The following is a 22,091-nucleotide window of genomic DNA, read 5'->3' as shown; positions in this document are numbered from 1 at the left end:
CTTTTGGTGGTGAGAGCAACGGCCACGTCACTCGCCATCTACCTTTCAGAAAGGTCCTATCTTTTTTTCTGTATGTTGTGAGTTATGATCGCATTCATTCAATCAAACAAGACAAGAAAAAAAAATGCTAGTGAAGTTCATTGAGGTTTGAGGACGCAAAAAATGAGAAGAATCTTCAATCTTCTCTCTAAATCGAAGCAACTCATTGCATTTGAATTTGCGAGCCCAACTTCTAATTTCGGCGCCAATACGCTTCGTTCTTATTGCAACCCTCCAGGTTTATTTTTCTTCTCTATCTTTCACTTTTTTCCAATTTCAATTTTATATTTTGGATCATTAAGCCCCACTTTCTGTAATTTTATTTTATTTTAACAATTGAACATGAATTATCCCCATTTTTCAATATTTGCGGAAATTGTGGAGTTCCAGGGCCGCTTGTGCAGTACAAAAGTCTAGTTGATGAAGGGAAGTTGCAGCATGATCCTTACCAAGAAAGTGTTGCTTCAGAGCTTGAGAACTTGCTTGCAAGGTTGGAGCAGTATGAGAAAGATATGCAAGAGTATCATGTAAAATTGGAATTCGATATTCTATTCATTCTTCATTTTATTGGGCCAATTAACATGTGTTTGTGTTTGTTTCTGTGATTTTTAAACTTGTCCTCGCTCTTGGCAGGTAAATCTGTCAAATTGGGAAAAGAATAGGGAGAATAAGCGGCGGAGGCTTCTCATGGAGGAAGTTGAGCTGCAGCAGAAAGATGAGGATTGGTGGAAACGATTGAACAATAAACTTACTGAAAGATGGAACTCCCGGTAAATTCTGAGTCAACTAGGTGCTTGAATTGATATAATTCCACTGCTACTGAGAATTTTTGTCTGAAACTAAGCAATTTCAAATTCAGCTTTTGTTTCCTTAATGTGAATTTTGTTTCGTTTCTTTTCTATCTCAGTTACATTGTGTTAAAACTTAAAAGTACATATCCCTTTTATGTCTCAGGAAAAAACCAGAAAATATGGAGCCGGGGGTAGGAAAATGGGTGTCATATCTTAAACGTGAGAAGAAGTTGGATTCACTAGTTGGTCGCCGACCAACTGCTCCACCAGCCCCAAAAGGACTTTACATATATGGCAATGTTGGCAGTGGTATTTACCTTGTATTTTCCTCTCTCTTTTTGGCTGATGTTTATGTTTACCTGTAATGCAAACTTATATCAGCCTGATTTGATTTCTAATTATGGTATTGCTTAAAGTTTCTGGTTGCTTCATTTATGTTACTTGCCTGAGTAGATATAATTTGTTGCCTTGGTTCTCTTTGTAACCTTATCTTGCCAGTTTCTTTTCTAATTATTTTGCTTGCTTTTCTAATGCTGAAGGGAAGACAATGCTGATGGACATGTTTTATAGTTCCACTAAAGGAATTGTTAAACATCGAAGAAGGTATCACTTTCATGAGGTGAGTCTTTTACTATGCTTATTGGCAATACCTGTGTGGTCATGTTGACATAGATGTCATCTATGTTGTTGTCTGGAATATATATACCATCTTTCTTTAGTCAGACCATCGATAAATGTCACGAACATGGTGCTGAAAGAGAAAGACTTAAACTTCATCCATGTGCAGGCCATGCTTAAAATAAATGAACAGATGCATAAGATATGGAAGAATCAAATGGAAGAGAAGCCTTTGCAGTCAAGCATTGCTGGTTGGATTATGAATCTTCCCTTTGACACAAAAGCTAAGGAGTGGCTGGCTGCAGAAGAAAGATACAAACAAGAGGTACAGTTGAAAAACATTCTTCCTGCTGTAGCAGATAAGTTTTTTCTGGATCGAGAAGAGGATGAAAAGGGAGCTAGCATTTTGTGCTTCGATGAGATACAGGTAAAGGAAAACTCTTACTTTGTGTTATAATAAATTCCCCGTATTTATTATATGTAATCTGTACGGATTTCTTGGTTAGTAATTTTCCTTGCCCATATGTATAAATTAGTTCCAGATCACACTATCTGGTGGAAACTCAATGTTGGCTATAAAGCACCACTGTTGTAAGATTGAGTTGCATCTGTTTTTTTGGCCCTCTTTGACTCATTGTTAGCATGATTGCTGACCTCCCTCTGTATTGCATCACTTGTTTTCTTCACTCTTTTGCTTGTAGTCTAGAATATGACTGAATATTAATGCTCTTTATTTCAGACTGTTGATGTATTTGCTATTGTGGCTTTGTCTGGAATTCTAAGCAGACTGCTGAGTAGTGGAACTATTATTGTGGCTACCAGTAATCGGGCACCAGAGGATTTAAATGAGGTATGTTCTTTACTAGCCAATCTTTTGCAGCATGTTTTAGTCTTTTTACTTGTTATTCAATTTTGTGAATGGGGTTAATAATTACAGGGATGTCACCTCATACTTCTTTCTGAATATTTTCATCGAGAATTGTTTCTTGTGCAGGCTGGTATGCAACGAGAAATCTTCCAAAAACTTATCTCCAAATTGGAAGAACATTGTGAGAATGTATTGATAGGGAGTGAAATTGACTACCGTCGTTTTATAGCACAAAGATCAGTAAACCAGGTGAGAATTTAAATTATCTGTTATTTTCGCCACCTTTGTCTGAACCATCGAAAAATATCTGTGTGCAAATATGATGTCAATTTATTTCTTAGTAGAAGACAAGTAATCCAACAATATTTTGAAATATTTTTTCTCCAATAGTATTTTCTTTTGATGACATGCACTTCTAGGAATTGTACTTGCACCATGTTATGGTCATTGATTATGTTTAGAAATAATATTAATCTATTATTATTAGAATAGTCTAGATTGTGGGCTTGGCCCATTTGGTCTTCCCATTAGGTCTTTTAGTCTCTATAAATAGAGAGCCTTCTTGTACAGTTATACACACTTGAATATACAATAATATTCAGATTCAATTTGGTATCAGAGCTCTCGATCCGAGGGCTCTGCTTCCGCATATATATCTTTTCCTTTCTTATTTACTGCCGTGCATCATACCGGCAAACCCTTTTACCGCCGTGCATCATACCGGCAACCTTTTTCAACCCTCCGAACATTGTTAGACCCTTTTTCGATCTCAGATCGTCATCCTCCTTCATTATTTGATCGGAAAACACTGTTCACATCGCCAGAAACACTGTTCCGTCACTTTTCATCATTGTTCCGGCCACCTTTCCGGCGAGAAACCACGCGATCAGGATCCCCTCACGCCGGCGACCGTTTCTGTCCAAGACCCGTCCCAAACGGCCGCAGCACGCGCCACCACAGCCGTCTGCGCGTGGGCCTCACGCTCCGCCTCTCTCCGGCGCGTGTGCACTGTTCCGGCCACCTTTTCCGGCCAAACCAAGGCAGACAGGCTCGCCTCTGCCTCCTCCTTCCAGATCCGGTGCCTGTTCGTTGTGGGTCTCTTCCGTCCGGGGGTTTCCAGTGCAAAAGTTGCTACTTTGTTCTTTTTTCGCGTGACTTTTACCGTTTTTTGGTCGTCTGATCGCTGTTTCTGATGGAAGGAACCAGTAAACATCCTTCCGGCATCATTTCAAGTGCTATTCCATCTATCACAACTCTGAAATCGACCGGATCTGCCACTTACAAGACCTGGTCTACCTCCGTTAAGATCTGGTTTACCGGTCAAGGCCATGACAAACATCTCACCACTAAGAAGACTGATATTTCCAAAGATCAAACGTCTGAATGGGAGAAAGTTGATGCTCAGCTCCTCAGTATTCTTTGGCAATCCATTGATTCATCTCTTCTCAATATTTTTATTCCCTTTGAGACCTGCTATGATGTGTGGACGGAAGCCAAAAACCTCTACACCAATGATATTCAGCAACTTTATTCCATTGTCTCCCAGATGATGGATTTGCGCAAATCACCCGAAGCTCGTATGGAAGTTTATGTTGGTAAGATTCGTTCTTTGATGCAGGAATTTTTGGCTATGTTACCTCATGCTGCGGATGCTACAGTGTACAGGACGCAAGTGGAGCGTCTTTTTACGGTTGTGACTCTCTCTGGTCTCCCTGACGGATTAGAAAGTGTTCGTGAGAACATTCTAACCAGTACTGAGATTCCCAGCATATCCCAGACCTTTCAGCGCCTTCTGAATCTTCAAGATAAGGTGGCCCCCGCACACGTGCCAGCTACTGACTCTACTGCCCTCTTGTCTGATTCTGCTGCTTTAATCTCTCGTGGTAATTGGAACAATGGTGGACGCGGTCGTGGTCGTGGCCGCGGACAAGGCGGTCGCGGGCCCATGACATCATATGGCCCAGGCGGGCGCGGACAGACGACGTCATATGGACAGGGTGGCCGAGGACAAAGGCCTCAGTGTAATTATTGCCAAAATCTGGGCCACATTGAAGAACGTTGCTACAGAAAGTACCCTCACTTGAAGCCACTACATATGAACTTTGCTCAAACAGATGTTGTGCCGCCCTCTACCGGATCAGTGACTATTTCCGCTGCAGACTATGAGGCCCTTCTCCAGAAGAGTTCTTCTCAGCCACCTGCTCCAGATATTGGTAATCATGTTGCTTGTTTTTCTCAATCGTCTCTTGGACCCTGGATAATAGACTCAGGTGCTACTGATCATCTTTGTGGTAATAAGGATCTCTTTACTTCCCTTACTTTTTCTAATAATCTTCCCTCTGTTACTCTTGCTGATGGCACCAAGGCTCCTGCTCGTGGCATTGGGCAAGCCAAACCAACTCCCTTCTTGACTTTAACCTCTGTTTATTACATCCCTGGCATTCCTTTTAATTTAATTTCTGTTAGTCAATTGACCCATTCTCTTTCTTGCTCTATCATCTTTTCTAAACAGTCTTTTTCTATGCAGGATCCGGGTACGGGGAAGAAGATTGGAGCGGGCAGTGAGTCACGAGGTCTCTACTATCTGCATGCACCCTCTGCTCCAGTTGCATGCTCTCTCACAGAGTCTCCTGAGCTTCTCCATAGCCGTCTGGGTCATCCAAGTCTCTCGAAGCTTCAGCATATGGTTCCTTTTTTGTCAGGTCTTTTAAGTCTTTGAATTGTAAGTCTTGTCAGCAGGGAAAGCATACTCACTCTTCCTTTGCTAGTAGAGTCAATAAGAGAGCTGCTGCTCCATTTTCTATTGTTCATTCTGATATTTGGGGTCCGAGTCGGACTATGTCAGTTTTGGGTTTTCAGTATTTTGTAACCTTTATTAATGATTTCTCCCGTTGCACTTGGGTTTATTTAATGAAAAAAGTTATTTTCAATTTATCAAAAGTTTTGTGCAGAAATAAAAACTCAATTTGGTGCCTCTATTCAAATCTTGCACAGTGAAAAAGCAAAAGAGTATGTGTCTCTTGAATTTTCTAAATTTCTGGATACATATGGGACGATACACCACACTACCTGTCCCCACATTCCACAACAAAATGGAGTCGCTGAACGTAAAAATAGACATCTAGTTGAAACTACATGTACCCTTCTCATTCATATGAACGTCCCACTCCGTTTTTGGGCAGATGCTATTATCACCTCATGTTTCCTTATCAACCGCATGCCCTCTTCTGTGCTAAATAATGATGTTCCCCACAGTATTTTGTTTTCTGGAGCACCTTCTTATCCTCTGCCTTTACATATTTTTGGCTGTACTTGTTTTGTTCATGATCTTACTCCAGGTAAAGACAAGTTGACATCCAAGGCCTTCAAATGTATTTTCCTTGGGTATACACGTTTTCAAAAAGGGTATCGTTGCTATTCTCCTGATCTCAATCGTTATATCGTTTCTGCTGATGTCACTTTCCTTGATCAGCAGCCTTTTCACTCTACTCCGTCTCCAGTGTCACAGGTTGATCAGGTCCTTCCTGTTCCTTTTCTTGACTTGTCTTTACCAGCTGCAGGTGACCCTATTCCAGAGGAGCAACCCATTACCTCCATACCTGCAGATCGTCCTCTCCTCACATACCAGCGTCGTCAGCCTGCACTTCCTCCGACTTTGCCTCTTGATGACTCATCGCCCTTTCCCGTCGGCTCTTCTCCTCCGGATCCTCCATCAGAGACTCCTCCCATTGCCCTTCGGAAAGGTATTCGATCCACTCGAAATCCTCACCCCCTTTATTCTTTCTTGAGTTATGACAGACTTTCTTCACAACATTTTACTTTTGTTTCTAGTCTCTCTTCTGTTTCCATCCCTAAAACCACAGGTGAAGCACTATCTCATCCAGGGTGGCGCCAGGCGATGCTTGATGAAATGCAGGCACTTCACTCCAATGGCACTTGGGGTCTTGTTCGTGCTCCTCCCGGGAAGTCTGTTGTTGGTTGTCGATGGGTGTTCACAGTTAAAGTTGGTCCTGATGGCACTGTTGATCGCCTTAAAGCTCGCTTAGTGGCCAAGGGATACACACAGATCTTTGGTCTTGATTATGGGGATACCTTTTCTCCTGTTGCTAAGATGGCTTTTGTTCGCCTGATTCTTGCCCTTGCCGCCATTCATCACTGGCCTCTTCTCCAACTTGATATTAAGAATGCTTTTCTACATGGTGACTTGCAGGATGAAGTATTGAAAAAGGTTTTCAGTATATCGATATTGAAAATAATTACATGAGGAATGAGGAGTATTTATACAAGAAAAAATATTTAAGCATGACTCAGCTACGACTCACCAAACCTAATCACAATCATAAGAATGACTCAACTATGACTCACTAAACCTAATCACAATTAATTCGAAATAATTACAATTAATCCTAACTAATAGGAAATAAAAAACAATCAATCCTAATTAATCTTAATTATTCCTAATAAATAAAAACGGAAAAATATTTGAATTTGAATTCTGATTTTCTACAGGAAGTTTATATGGAGCAACCACCAGGTTTTGTTGCTCAGGGGGAGAGTTCTGGAATGGTATGTAAACTTCGAAAATCTTTATATGGCCTGAAGCAATCTCCTCGGGCCTGGTTTAGCCGCTTTAGTTCAGTTGTTGAATCCTTTGGCTTAATCAGAAGCAAAGCCGATCATTCTGTCTTTTACCGGCATAGCTCTTCTGGCCAGTGCGTTTATCTCCTGGTCTATGTTGATGACATTATCATTACAGGCAGCGATCAGACCGGGATTGATCAGTTGAAAGAGCATTTATTCAATCAATTTCAGACCAAAGATCTTGGCAGACTTCGATATTTCTTGGGGATCGAAGTTGCACAGTCTAGGCGGGGCATTTCCATCTGTCAGAGGAAGTATGCACTGGATATCCTAGATGAGACTGGCATGTTAGGCTGTAAACCCATTGATACACCTATGGACCCCAATGTTAAGTTATTACCAGGACAGGGGGAGCCACTGCCAGATCTTAGTCGCTACCGCCGACTAGTTGGAAAATTGAATTATCTTACTGTGACAAGGCCATATATCTCTTTCGCAGTGAGTGTTGCAAGTCAATTTCTTGATTCTCCCTTTGACTCCCATTGGGATGCAGTTATTAGAATTCTCCGATATATTAAAAAGGCGCCAGGAAGAGGTTTATTATACACAAATAAAGGGAGTTCAGAGATCTCTAGTTATTCAGATGCTGACTGGGCAGGTTCTCCTTCAGATAGACGATCCACCTCAGGGTATTGTGTTCTCTTCGGAGAAAATTTGATCTCTTGGAAGAGTAAGAAGCAAACTGTGGTCGCCAGATCCAGTGCGGAGGTAGAATATCGGGCAATGGCAAATGCAACCTGTGAGCTCATCTGGCTGAGACAATTGCTTAAGGAACTCCATCTCTGTGAACAACGGCCTATGAAGCTCATTTGTGACAATCAAGCCGCTTTGCATATATCCTCTAACCCAGTCTTTCATGAGAGGACCAAGCATATAGAAATTGACTGTCATTTTGTTAGAGAAAAGATCCAGTCAGGGGAGATCGAGGCAGCATTTGTCAATTCCAATGATCAACTTACGGATGTATTCACTAAAGCTCTTAGAGGTCCCCGAATAGATCATATTTGTAACAAGCTGGGAGCTTTTGATATATACGCACCAGCTTGAGGGGGAGTGTTAGAAATAATATTAATCTATTATTATTAGAATAGTCTAGATTGTGGGCTTGGCCCATTAGGTCTTCCCATTAGGTCTTTTAGTCTCTATAAATAGAGAGCCTTCTTGTACAGTTATACACACTTGAATATACAATAATATTCAAATTCAATTGATTAGTTATATAGATCATCTAAAATATATACTTAACGAAGTTATTAAAATTAAAATTTAAAAAATGATAATCTGTTGCAGAGGAAATTATTACTAAAGGAAAAACAAAACTTCATTGCGGATCATGAATTATATGTGCCATGCCAATTAAGTGAAACATGCAATGACCCAATATCTTTAATGGCCAATCAATAAATTCATCTCATTGTGTAACCATATATGCATGTCCCCGTTCATGTAGCCCATGTCATATTCTCTTTGATATTGGTTGGGCTTGATTTTTTTAAGGGTTTGTAAACATGGCCATGATGGTTGATGAAACATAAATGAAAAGCTGTGGCTCTAGTTAGATACATCTGTATGGTTTAGTAAACCAAAACAATGCATATAACTTCATCAACTTAATCAAATACCAATTCAATGTAGATGTGCTTTCTTCGACAATTACAAAGTTGGAATGCCAGCCTACAAAATTTGGGCAACCAAAATCCTTTCTAGCCTTGGCAACATAATTATAGAGAGGAAACTCACCAATTAAAGGCTCATTGAAGATACTCAAATTTATTGTATATATCTTTGTTTTCGAACAATATTCATTACATGAAATATGTGCTAACAATCATCCGCCAACTATAGGTTTTCTATCTATGCATGGTGTATACTGATAGTTATATGTTAACAATGCATCATTTTCAAAAATACATACAATTCTATTCTTTTACTGAGAGCCTTTCTGTAAACTCATATTATCTTGCAATATAATGCTTAAATTGGAACGTATTAGAATTCAAACGGGTATACATATGTAGGTACACTATTTCTGGCCAAATGAAAGGAAAGCCATTAATGAATTTCAGAATAAGTGGCATGATGTAACAGGCAGATTGGGAGGAAGAATAATCCCCAACACCATCTCAGTGATGTTCGGAAGGTATCTTATTTATATTTAATGCTGTCAAAGAAGGGTGGATAATAAACATGAATCCTATAATTTCTTTCTGTGACAGGACTCTTGAGGTTCCTGAAAGCTGTGAAGGAGTTGCACGCTTCACATTTGAGCATCTCTGTGGTCGTCCGGTACATTGTTTTTTTTTCATTGATTGTTGTCCAACTCCAGAGTATTTTTTTCTAGATGATATAGTCATTAAATCTTACTGTTTTGTATTATGTGTTTCATTAATCTGCTTGTGGCTCAAATGGATAAGAACAGCTTCCAAGAGTTAATTTATAGATATGATGGAACATTTGATGATTAAACTCCTTGCTTTCTGTGGTTTTAGTCTTGTGTCTGTGATCTTGTTGCCAACTATCTGTGCCTCGGGGAGAGCAAACGTGGATCTTGGAGTGCAGATATAGAATGATTTATAACTTTTTTGCTAATAAAGTAGGGCTTGAAATCTTAAAGTTTTTTTTGATTGCTTTAGTGATATCCTCTCAACTCTCATAGATTTATGTTGAAAATATTACAAAATCATATCCCTTGATTTTAAGAATTTCCTAAACTATAGAGATACATATGTTTGCGGCATATATTTCCTACTTTAGTTACAGCATACAATAAGGGATATCCATAGCAATCAACCGTAGGAGTTATTTTATAATAGGAAATAAATTCAGCTTCTAAGTTTGAGAATGTTAAAGCTGAAGTAGGAAAGGATGAACAAGGCCAGGTTGAGTAAAAATCTAGTGAGAGAAAGGATACCCAGAAGACCATGTTTTTGTGGATGGTTGTGAAGACCTTAAGGATGGTACAAGTGTTTTGTTTTGTTATTTTCCCCTTCGTCTTTCAGCATTATTTGGCTTGCTTTTAAATCATCTTGTTTTAAATTTTTCTTCTGTATGATTGTGCACATGCAACCAGTTGCACATGATAACTTGCTTTATCTATCTCTAACTGTTTTGGTTTTCAGTTGGGTGCAGCAGATTATATTGCAGTAGCTGAAAATTATCATACTGTTTTCATATCTAATATTCCAGCGATGAGTATGCGCATCCGTGACAAGGTATTAATAAAGATCAGTTGAGTTGGCCTCGGATGTATTTATGGCTGCCTAAATTTTTGTAAGAAATTTTGGGTTAGAAAACTTGCTTTCTTACTCTGCATCTGCATGGTTTCCTAAGATATTCCTCAAATACAATGCTTAAAAAATTTAAATGCATCAGCCATGACATTTCAATTTAGTACACCTCTGTTTCTGCATATCCCTATCCTGTTTTGAGAAAGAAAAAAAAAATCTCTACTTTTCAGGCAAGGAGATTTATCACCCTTATTGACGAGTTATACAATCATCACTGCTGCCTATTTTGTTTGGCATCCTCTTCAATTGATGAATTATTTCAAGGAACCGAAGATGGCACACTTTTTGACTTGGAGAGGTAATTTGTCTGTTTGTATGAGCTGTATGATGCGCTAAGGGCTTTTGGATTAAAAAGTATTAATGCTTTAAATATGCCCTAAAAGTGGGTGGTAATTTTATATACCCTTTTTGCCACTTCACCTTCAATACATTTTCCAGTAATTGATTCTGATGCTTGTTATGCGTTGTAGCTGGGAACAGATTGGTTCATAATGAAAACTTTTCCATTGAATTCCCAAATCTAGATGGTTTGTGAAATGCCATTACTTGACAAACTTGTTTTAAAACAAACTATTGTAAAATCTTATCATGGGTATGCATTTCCTCAACTGACATGTAACTGTTATTTATTAAAGTCCCTGTAATAGTGCAGCGAATTCATATTTGACCAAACAAAAAACCACACGTTACATTTGTCATTATGTGGCATAAATGTGAGACTAACAGTTTCCCAAAATCTACGTTAAGTAAATGCTGTTTTTTGTAATATTAGGTTGCATAGAACCCAAGATGACTGTTAAAGTACTTTTACTGATTAAGTTGAGAACTTGGAGACTCTATACCTTGATCTAAAAGGAGCAATTCCTACATGTTTCCAACTTGGTAAAGAAGGCAAGCAGACTTAAAAATCATGAAATTGTCAAATTCCCTGTCTATGAGATTTTCTTTAGACAATTTGGGATTTTAATTAATACCTACTGATTTACATCTGTTTTGTTCTTGGGGCTGGCATTCCTTTTTTTTTTTTTAGAAATTTCTGATAATGTATAAAGCTATGCTGACGTGAGGCTTATCAGCTATTTTGTGATGGAAGTCTAGTGGTCATAATTAAATGATGCATTGGTAACTGAACCTACTCACTCTTGTTTTGGTTCCAGTTTCCAGTTCGAAACAGAGACCGAAGGTGGGAAACTTCGCCGCAATGTCTTAGCAGAAGGCAACGTGGGCTCAGGAGGTGCCCCTGTTGGTATCACATCCATACTATCTGGCCAAGAAGAGATGTTTGCGTTTCGCAGAGCTGTAAGTAGTGACCCTTCCTGGCTTTAACTTGCGACAAAATCTCGTTATTTAGAACTATGCTGAAATGGTTCTGTTGAGATATATAGTCCTACATTGGTTGTATGAGCAACTAATGTGAAGTTTATAAGGCCTTGGGCACTCCCACCCTTTGAGCTAGCTTTTGGGGTGGTGTATCCCAAGGTTCTTTACATGGTATCAGAGCCTCGCCGCCCCCCACTTTCTCTTGTGGAATTTCTTAGCACAAGTAGGATGCGCCTGTTGCATCATCCACTCTTCAAGTCCAATGGGCTCTTGTGTGAGGGGGCGTGTTGAGATATATAGTCCTACATTGGTTGTATGAGCAACTAATGTGAAGTTTATAAGGCCTTGGGCACTCCCACCCTTTGAGCTAGCTTTTGGGATGGTGTATCCCAAGGTTCTTTACAGGTTCCATGTAGTATTTCTTGTTCCTGACTACCTGTATTATAGTGGCTTTTCATAATGAAATTCTTTGTGTATTTTCAGTACAAGTTTGCTTCCTACTGGTGAGTGTAGCATATACTAGATTCTCATATGTTGTGATAGAGGATGCTAAATTATATAATGATTTTTGTAGGAAATTCAAGGAAACTTGGAAGTAACCCATGAAATACAATTCACTTTTATTTGGTTTCTGTTAGAAATCTGAAAATGGTTTTAAAAAACATAGTTAAAACAGTTGACAATTCAGTTTATAGTAATTTGCACTGAACAGACTTTCACGTTAGTGAAGCATAATTTTTGTTGAGTGGTGAAGTCATGCAGTAAGATGAAAGGTAAAGAGTTGTAACTTTGTAAGCTGACCATAAAGTAGAAAGTTTAAAATGATTTGGTAACTAAATTCTTTGTGGTCACGAGATTAATTTCATGGTATGGTCTGATTTTTTTGAGTATGTTTCAGATTTACGAAAGAACCATATTTTTGAGTATGTTTCAGAAACATTTGAAATTGTCATAGTGAGCATCATCTACTGTGTCATGTTTATGATAGAGTGATGATTCTTGCACAGACATTATCCTCACAGACTCTAAGGTGAACTCTCTTGGGCCTTTCAAAAAAAAAAAGTTACAGTAGGACCAAGGTGTTATCCAATGGCATGCGTGAGAATCTGTGAAGGATTTGTGAGGATAAAATCTTTGCATGTATCATTACTGGATTAGAATATATGAAGCTGTATAACTTGTCTGCTGTGACCTGCTTTGCCCATAGATTCTGTTGTAATTTATCTTGTAATTTAAACTCTGACAGACAAGTCAATTCTAAATGACTTGGTTGTATTTGTGTACAACCTTTTAGCTATCTCCTAAATTCTGTATATTGCTCTTAAACTTTGAAAGATCAACTAAAAAGAAAATATTAACATTGGGTCTTTCTTTGTAGGTCTCACGCCTGATTGAAATGCAAACGCCATTGTACTTGGATGGAGTCAGTAATTTCCACCCTTATTTTCAGAGGCAACATAAAAAATTTCAAAAAAATAGTGACAGCTTACTATCTGAGTCATCAATCTGAAATTTGTTCTACGTGTACTATATTTGTTTTCTGATGCCAAATTGATGTGTAGATAATCGGCCAACAATAGACTTATTATCAGTATCAGTAATAAGCACCAGTAGACGAGCGACCAAGCTAGTGACATATTGATTATTGGATTCTTTATTCCTTACAGCAAGATCCTAAATAATACAGCATTAACGCAGCAGTGCATGATAAATATGTACTTTTGAAAAGGTTGTAAATGTATAGTTGTTAGCTGTCATGATTGATAAGTTCAATAATGATTCCCGTTGCAAGTCAAACTGTTGTGTGATTTTGCAGATTTTGGTAGATTTTGAATCTGCAAGCTCACCCTTTTGTGAGTTACAACTAATTATAAACTTTTACTTGTTTGTGCTTTTATTAAGGTACTTGGTTCAATGTTTATGGTTACTTAATCACATCAAATTCTAGCACTCACCACTAGAGCAAACATTAAATTGTTTAGTCGCAGCTTGATTCCCTCAACAAGTGGTGGATGGATACCATGGTTGCAGTCATGTGAAGTTGATATGAGAGCAAATATAAGAGTTACTTACTTATATCTAACAGCTTTGATTTATTAGATACGAGTGTAGTTAGATTCAAACAAATCAATAGTCATGGTTTTATACAAGACTTCTTGTACCAAATGTGAATCCAAGGCATATAGCTTTTCTGGTTCATGTAACCGCTATTTACATTTAGATTATTATTGCTGGCTGGAGCTTATGCCTCATTGGTGACTTTTTCGACATAGTTTTTCCATCTATATATCCTCCATAATATGTAGACCGACTAATTGTGTGGCCTTGAAAGTTTTAGACACCATCATTATTTAGTAATACATGTGCCACTTAGGAGTAAGATAGAATCTCTTATGAATGAAGGTAGTAATTTTATTATAGTTCTGGACTTAAATGTTCTCCTATACTTTCTTTTTCTATAAATCATGATAAAATTTCAATCATTAATCCACATCGAGTGAAAAGAAAATTGAGTCCCTTTTTACACAGAACATTGCAACAAGATCTCTTACAGAGATTTAAGGCCAAGGTTTTGTTCCTTTTTTCTAATGAACAAAAGTAATAGTAAGGAGAGGTACTCTCAATACTATTGGGCAGGGCGTCAGTAACATGTCTGGGATCTCAAAGGACAAGCAGAAGTTCATTCAGGAGATTACCTCATGATCCTTGCAACTTTGCTTCTTTTTAAGGAAGCTTGGAGGCTAAGGGATCTCCCTTGTCATGAATGGCGAAGCCTTGAAATTCCTTAAGATTTTGTTTTAAACAAATTTACTTGTAAATGGTTTTTTAAATACTAATTCAACTTTAGCCCCGAAAATCAGAGTTTTTCTTTATGGCCCCTTCAAAGATGCTAGCTCCTCCTCATAATCAAGTATCTATTAAAAAAGGGTTTTACTTCTCTCAAGTTGTAGGAGAGAAGTTATCTTATGTTGTGAGATAAATTAAGTGGGGTCCACCAATTTAAAAAAAAAAATGAGACATATCTTTTTATGTGTAACATGAAAAATGAATAACATAAGAGTGTAATTTTCCATTAAAAAAATATTTAAAAATTATATTTAAGCATGGGCCCATTTTATGGGACTTAATTGTTTATGGGCCAAGGACTCATGTTGTCCTCTAAATTGAAAGCCTGCCTAGAGACCAGCCCATAAGAAAACTCCATTGGTTAAGTACCTTTCTCTCTTTGTTAACAAAAAGTGTGAAATAAGTGTACCCAAAAGAAAAAAGAAAAAAAGAGTGTGAAATGAAGGAAAGAAAAGGGAGTGGGCCTTTCTTTGACAAAAAATGGCTTTAGGCGTGTAGCACGTAAACACAAGTATCATGTGCTGTCAAGTGTCAGCTGGAGTTAATTTCTGCACATGTTGTAAATTTAGGAACAGAAAACAGCGCGTACACAAGAATTTTTCAACAGATGTTGTATGAGTGAGATCTCCCAAGGCCCACCAAAAAATTGGTCCACTTTGTTTCCCTTACTCTTGTCAGGTGTCAAACAAAGACATGCACATCGTACTCCGAAACAAAGAAACAAAACATGCATAAGCCACTATCAAAGGTTCAACATTTGAATTCTAGTTTGGTCAGCTTTTAAGCCTTTTCCCTCTGAAGTAGAAAGCAGCACACATTAGAATTGGTTGTATTCGTTTGTTCTTAGATTGAGAGAAAAATAAAACTTGGAAAGAAAATGGGACTAATTTTCGAAACAAAAATTTGTCCTTTCTCGTGAAATTTTTTCTACATCGTAGAAACCCTTCAACACCTTAAATCAAACTCGCTTATTGCTTCATCCACTACTTAAATCATATAAACATGCCAAACAAAGATATTCGTACATATATTTTTAGTACATACTGGATTAAGATTTTAAAAGATAATTTTGAGATAGAATATCTTATAAAATTTTAAAAGACTATATATAATTGTAATGACTTTAAAGACTTTTTTTACCATCAAGATTTTATAATATTAGATTTTAAAAATTTTTAATAAAATTTATAAGATTTGAAAGGACAATATGAATTTATAAGATTTTAAAAAATCATATGAATTTTTAACAAACATTCAAAATTACAAGAGTCAATAGAAAAAAACAACAAAGAAATGCAATGATATTAATAAAAAAAAGTAAAACCAAATATAATTTTCTCAATCAGTAATCTGATGTAACTTAATGTCCTACTAATCCTCCACATATCTATACCAGCCCTCCACGCATTAACATCTTCTCATTCTTGCTCTTGGGTTTGACCAATGAGTTTAAAATTATTTTCTTCATTTGATATAAGAGCTATGCATATATGATTATAAGACCCACAATTTTTTTTATTTATTAAAATAATTTGAAATTTGCATATAGAACCTAAAGTTCATGATAAAATTTTGTTTAAAATTTTTTTCTATTGATTTTGGGACTCTTGGGGGATTTTTGTTCTACTTGATGAGAGTTTCCTAACCATATATCATATGCATGTTCTGAATTTTTGGGATTTTTTTTTGGAAAAGAATTTATGGGTTTTATTATATGAAAGTTTAGAAAAAAATTTAAATTATTTTCTATCGATACATTGAAACCTTAAATTACTTTGGGACTTTTGAAAAATAATTTTTTAGTATTCTATTGACACAAAAATTATTTGAAATCGTAGAGCGAAGAAATTTCGTTCACGAATGTATTGTTACTAAACATAGGGTTCATATCATAAAAGTTTCAATCTTTTTTTAAATCGATCTCGTTTCATTGATGTAAAAGAAAAATTGATTTAGGGATTTTTGTTGCCCTTGTTTTTCCACTGTTTTATGTTATTTTTAATACAAAAATTATATTTTTTTGTGCCAAAAAAATCGCGACCCATAATTTGAAAAATTATTTTTTAAACTTCCAAAAACACTAAAAAATTGCTCGAAAATCTACTATATTTTAGATGGATTAGATTATAATTTTTTTGAGTTGTTGTTACTGAGTTGTTTTGTGCTGAATATTGCTTAAAATTTTGCTATTTTTGAGCTCCCATGGCGGAATCCGATTTTAAGTGAGTCGAGAAGAAAAAGCACTCCAATGGAGAAATATCAAGAAATATTAGGGGTTAGGATGAGATTGTGAGAGAAACATCTTATTTATACTTTTCACTAAATAGTATCACGAAATCCACACTAATAAAAAATCTACTAAAATCATTAGATTTTTGAATACCATAAGATTGTTTTTTCTTTGTTTAAAATCCTGATTGAATACCACTGGATTTAGATTTGTAGTTTTACACATCATTTTAAGGGGAAAATATTTCACTCTTTGTAGTGGAATTTCCACACGTAGGTGAGCTTGTATGTTGTTCACCCTTCAAGCCCAGTGGGTTCTCATGTGAGGGAGCGTGTTGAGAAATATAGTCTCACATTGGTTGTATGAGCAACTAATGTGAGGTTTACAAGGCCTTGCGCACTCCCACCCTTTGAGCTAGCTTTTGGGGTGGTGACCTCAAGGTTCTTAACATGGTATCAAAGCGTTTGAAATCTCACCACCTCCCACTTTCTTTGTAGTAGAATTTCCACATGTATGTGGGCTTGTATGTTGTCCACCCTTCAAGCCCAATAGGCTCTCGTGTGAGGGGACGTGTTGAGAAATATAGTCCCACATTAGTTGTATGGGCAACTAATGTGAGGTTTATAAGGTCTTGGACACGCCTACCCTTTGAACTAGCTTTTGGGGTGGTGACCTGAGATGAGACTCACATTTTTATTTTTTTTGTCCACTCTTTCTCTCTGCCTTTATCTATCTCTTTCTTTCACTTAAAATGACATAACTTTACATCCTTTGAAATGACACACAATTTTTCCTTGTTAAAATCATATGTTTAAAATCGTCATATTTGTGTATAATTTAATATATTTTTTTGTAATAATTTAATAATTTTTTCAATTCTTTAAAAATCTAATTGAATGCGAATGAATTTTTTTATCCAAAAATAATCCTTTAAAATTTCAATCTAATACACCCCTTTTAACTTATTTTCCTCTTTAAAATGACACGTGATGTTCTTAATTTGTCTTCTTTAGAATTTAAAATTTTATAATTAATCATTCATATCCTTTTTTATAATTTTAGGAAAAAAAAATTGTTAACATATATTTTTTAATTTTGATCTAAATTAAACTTTTCAAAGTTAATCTAAATTTAAGATATTCGTACAAATATACATCATAGTTTAAATCAAACTCTGATTCTAAACCCAGACAGTTTAGTTATCTTGTATAGCATATCGATTATCTCATTCAATTTTAAATTTTAAACATAATATCTTCAACCGTTTTCTAATAGAAATAATGTCAATATATGATTATAATTATAAGAGAACTAATGCTTCATTAATATGATGATTACGAAATCATAATTGATTAATAATTATATCATTAGTGACCATGGTTATAAAATTCAAAACTCAAGTCATTCATAAATTAAAATGTTTTACAACATATACCTATGTATTCATAATTTTAAAAATCTATTTTAATCAATGTATTTTAAATCTTAAAGTACTCAATTGCATCAAATACGTATATACATACATACATACATCTTAATCAAAGGACGTCAAAGTAAAAGTAAGAGATCTCTTTCACGTCTGAGCCCAACCCACCAACACCAACCAAGGAATAAAACAAAAACCTGCGAAGATTGCAAATATTATATATAACGTATGACGTAAATCCAAGTCCCCACCGTTGAGGAGTGACCACAGAGGAACGCAGAAACTCATTCACCTTCACCTAACCCCCTCTTTCTCTTTCTCTTTCTCTTTCTCTCCCACTCACTTAGCCGCCCCTTATAATCCTCTCTTTTTTTGTTTTTTTTCTTGTGTTCTCCGCATTTTTCCATTTTCTCTGATACTCTTTTTTGGTTTATATTGATTCTTTCACCCTGAAACGAATGATCCTTTTTCTCAATACCTCCGAAACCATATTTGTCTAAGATTTGTTTTTTTTTTTTTGTTAAGCCTTTATCATCAGAAAAAAAAAAGGTTTATCATAAGGTTGTGATTGATGGGTAGGAGAGGAATTCAGGTTTTTGATGACAAAAGAGATGGGCTTTTCTCTGTTTCGAATTTGGGGTCTCAATGGGGTGTTCATCAAGAGGGGTATTATTATCACCCTGGAGGTTTGTTTGCAAGCGTTGGTCAAATGGGAATGGGGTTTGGTGTTCAACAACCAAACTCTTCTGGTAACCAAGGCAACGGTGGGGTGAGGATTCCTTGCACTGAGTTATACGTGAAGTATGTGCAATCAGAGGGGAAAGTGAAGATTCTTGGGGTTCCTGATGAGGAGGAGGAGGTGGTGGACGAAGAAGGTGTTAGGAGCAAAAAAAGGGGTGGCCTTAAAAAGCTGAAGATTAAGGTGAGGAACCCTTCTCTCAGGAGGTTGATTAGTGGCGCATTTGCTGGGGCAGTGTCACGTACCACTGTGGCACCCTTGGAGACTATTAGGACTCATTTGATGGTTGGAAGTAGTGGCCATTCTTCTGGTGAGGTGTTCCACAACATCATGAAGACTGATGGCTGGAAGGGATTGTTTAGGGGTAATTTTGTTAATGTCATTCGGGTTGCACCTAGCAAGGCTATTGAGGTAATAATATATATATGTACTTTGAATGGTTTTGTTTCACAACTTGTTTTTGAATTATTTTGTGTTACTTGATTTGATTGCTTCAATGTATTTGTTGTTTTGGCTTAAATTTTGGTTTTTTATTTTATTTATTGGACTCTTGGTTTTTGTGTTTCGTAATGTCAGGGGGAACTTACTTCTATTGGTAGGATTTGTTTTTAGGAGTGCCATTCACAGTTTCAATGTAAAGAATAAAGTGTTTAAGTGATTCTTGAGTAGTCTGTATTGAATCATCTCGGCTGATTATTTAGACTATGAATTCTGGATTTTTTTTATATTGTATCTACCACAATGTAAATATCTGGTTTGATATCTAACTAGCTGCTGTTCGTAGAACAATTTCTTTTCATGATATTATCTTACCTTCAACTGTTTTTTTCCAAAGTATATTTGATTGTAATTTTCAATAATTTATTTATGTTATCCTTACTTAAAAGGTTATTAATTTAGCTATCATGTGCTCGTATCCCTTCCTCTGGAATGATCTGTTAAATCCTATAGCAGCTTTAGTGTTTAAATTCACTTAATTTATGTTGATAATGAATTTATTTAATTTGTCTCTTTCATTTATTTATTTTTTCTCTCGATTTTATTTTTTTGCTTCTTATTTGGCTTCATCAGCAGCCTATCTAATTCAGTAATTTGTTTGGGATAAAGGTGATGTTGATGCTGATCAATACGTTGATCTTATTGAGTATTACTTAAATCATGTACCAGTTTTAGTGTTTAATTTCGCCCTATTTATGTTGATAAAAAACTTTTGAGTGATTGTTCGTTGTATGTTTGCTTTTGCCTGGGGGTTGGGGTTGGGCCGGGGTGGTAGGGGTGTTAAATATATAAAATGACCCTTCAGTTTAGGTCAATGTGCAACTTTCCCCTAATGAAATGTATGCTCTGTAAACCTCAAGTAGCACTATTATTTGCCTGTTTAACTTGTGAATTCATCTTCTAATATGTCAAGACAAATCATGCAAACAAATGAATTTCATGTTGTTTGGTGTCTTTTCATGAGATTATCTTTCCCTTTAGGGCATCAGCTGAGATGTTTAAACAGTTTTATAAGTGGCGAAGCTAATATTGCTTTTGATGGCCATGATTTTTGGTAACTTTTATTTTGTCTCTTATGTAATTTTTTCCTTTAAGGCAAGTTACTGGTTCTCCAAGTTAACCTACCATGATGAGCTTCCTTAATTTGATTTAGTGATAGAATAAAACCACATACATGATAAGTAATAATGCTCTTTTTTGCATTGAAGAGAGTATTTGCTGTTTTCAGACAAGAAAAGCATAAAATCTCATTCAAAACTTCTAACTTCCAAGCTATAAAAATTTACATTTTTTACCTTGCATTTCCCTTTCTTATCTCTTTTTATGCAGAGAGGATACAATCATGGATGCAATTGAATTTTGCATTGATAGAGAAAAGCAACCTTTTATTCTTATTAATGTTTCGTTGGAAATTAATGCTTCAAGTTTTGAACAGAACTATGTTGTCTATCAGTGTTCAAGTCTGAATATATTTCACTTGTTTCTGCAGCTATTTGCTTATGATACAGTTAACAAGAACCTTTCACCAAAGCCTGGGGAACATCCCAAACTCCCTTTTCCTCCATCATTGATTGCAGGTGCTTGTGCTGGAGTTAGTTCAACTATATGCACATATCCTCTAGAGTTAGTCAAGACTCGATTAACTATCCAGGTGTGTACAAATAAAAAAAAACTTGCTCATGCTTTCCCATATTTCTCTTTTAGCATCATACCAAAGAAAAAAAGATAAAAATTTAAGATGGATTGGTAATTTCGCAGAGAGATGTTTATAATGGTCTACTGGATGCATTCATGAAAATAATTCGAGAAGAGGGTGCTGCAGAACTTTATAGAGGCCTCGCTCCCAGTCTTATTGGAGTTATTCCATATTCTGCGACCAATTACTTTGCCTATGACACTTTAAGGAAAGCATACAAAAAAGTTTTTAAACAAGAGAAGATTGGCAACATTGAAACCCTTTTGATAGGATCAGCAGCTGGTGCTATTTCAAGTAGTGCTACTTTCCCACTTGAAGTAGCTCGCAAGCAAATGCAAGTGGGAGCACTCAGTGGAAGGCAAGTTTACAAAAATGTTATTCATGCCCTTGCAAGCATACTTGAACAAGAAGGGATTCAGGGTTTGTATAAAGGGCTAGGACCTAGCTGCATGAAGTTGGTACCAGCTGCAGGAATCTCTTTCATGTGCTATGAAGCGTGCAAGAGGATTCTGGTGGAGAATGATGATGAGGAATAGGATGAGTCTATCCAAGTACTGGTCTCCATTGGTGCTAAGAGGCAGAACTGCATACTTAGTTTTTGCAAATTCGGTTAAATATTTTTGGACTTGTTTTTGATTGCTGGTATTTTTTAGGGAAATATTATATATACAACTTTTTTATTTACAAACTCTTACAAATTCAACTATATATTTCGGGGAGTACGTTCACTCACATGTGTACTTCCCGGAGTATACAATTGAGATTATAAGAATTTATAAGTAAAAAAGTTGTAAACTTAACCTGCCTCATTTTTTTATACCCTATTCACTTTTGACAATGGAATTGAGAATTGAATAATGGTCTTGGTTTTTATGAATCTCTTGTCAATTGGCACTCCTCTTATTAATATCTCGTCGCTTAACTCTGCTCATTGTTAAGGTGAAAACAAACCATTATTGTTACAGGTCAAAACAAAACTCCTACTCTTTTGACACTCAAATTTCGTGACAGATCAAAACATGCCAAGTTTTCAATGGGAAGCTATGATGACATAAATCGCGGGTAGTAAAGCTGGCAATTCCACTCTTAAA

General features: G+C 36.4%; 2 protein-coding genes across 3 annotated transcripts; both read left to right on the top strand.

Moving 5' to 3' along the window:
* The first annotated feature begins 8 nt into the window (after positions 1 to 8).
* On the top strand, positions 9 to 13,344 carry LOC133318456 (uncharacterized). Of its 2 annotated transcripts, XM_061520457.1 has the most exons (14): positions 9 to 277; positions 430 to 566; positions 673 to 809; positions 994 to 1,139; positions 1,370 to 1,449; positions 1,618 to 1,875; positions 2,188 to 2,298; positions 2,443 to 2,565; positions 8,976 to 9,097; positions 9,174 to 9,243; positions 10,077 to 10,169; positions 10,415 to 10,542; positions 11,402 to 11,543; positions 12,943 to 13,344. In XM_061520457.1, exons 1-14 carry the CDS (start codon positions 163 to 165, stop codon positions 13,072 to 13,074), a joined length of 1,794 nt encoding a protein of 597 aa, XP_061376441.1. In that variant the 5' UTR covers positions 9 to 162; the 3' UTR covers positions 13,075 to 13,344. The 2 variants fall into 2 exon arrangements, with proteins under 2 accessions (XP_061376441.1, XP_061376442.1); XM_061520458.1 differs by lacking the exon at positions 9 to 277 and having other exon boundaries at positions 478 to 529.
* A 5,294-nt stretch (positions 13,345 to 18,638) lies between these two features.
* Positions 18,639 to 21,536, top strand: LOC133318461 (adenine nucleotide transporter BT1, chloroplastic/mitochondrial-like). Its single transcript, XM_061520466.1, has 3 exons — positions 18,639 to 19,217; positions 20,794 to 20,955; positions 21,063 to 21,536. The coding sequence occupies exons 1-3, from the start codon at positions 18,639 to 18,641 to the stop codon at positions 21,534 to 21,536; spliced, it is 1,215 nt and encodes a 404-aa protein (XP_061376450.1).
* The last annotated feature ends 555 nt before the right edge of the window (positions 21,537 to 22,091 follow it).

Source organism: Gastrolobium bilobum, unplaced genomic scaffold (genome assembly GCF_033153095.1).
Source record: "Gastrolobium bilobum isolate Gb01-03AN ecotype WA unplaced genomic scaffold, APGP_CSIRO_Gbil_v1 utg14936, whole genome shotgun sequence".
NCBI lineage: Eukaryota > Viridiplantae > Streptophyta > Magnoliopsida > Fabales > Fabaceae > Gastrolobium > Gastrolobium bilobum.
This window is presented reverse-complemented; position numbering and strand designations above follow the sequence as displayed.

Coding starts and splice junctions, on each gene's coding strand:
- LOC133318456 (XM_061520457.1), top strand. CDS start 163: ATGAGAAGAATCTTCAATCTTCTCTCTAAATCGAAGCAACTCATTGCA. Junction 810..993: donor ACTGAAAGATGGAACTCCCG/GTAAATTCTGAG, acceptor TTTATGTCTCAG/GAAAAAACCAGAAAATATGG. Junction 2,566..8,975: donor CACAAAGATCAGTAAACCAG/GTGAGAATTTAA, acceptor ATACATATGTAG/GTACACTATTTCTGGCCAAA.
- LOC133318461 (XM_061520466.1), top strand. CDS start 18,639: ATGGGTAGGAGAGGAATTCAGGTTTTTGATGACAAAAGAGATGGGCTT. Junction 19,218..20,793: donor CACCTAGCAAGGCTATTGAG/GTAATAATATAT, acceptor TTGTTTCTGCAG/CTATTTGCTTATGATACAGT. Junction 20,956..21,062: donor AGACTCGATTAACTATCCAG/GTGTGTACAAAT, acceptor GTAATTTCGCAG/AGAGATGTTTATAATGGTCT.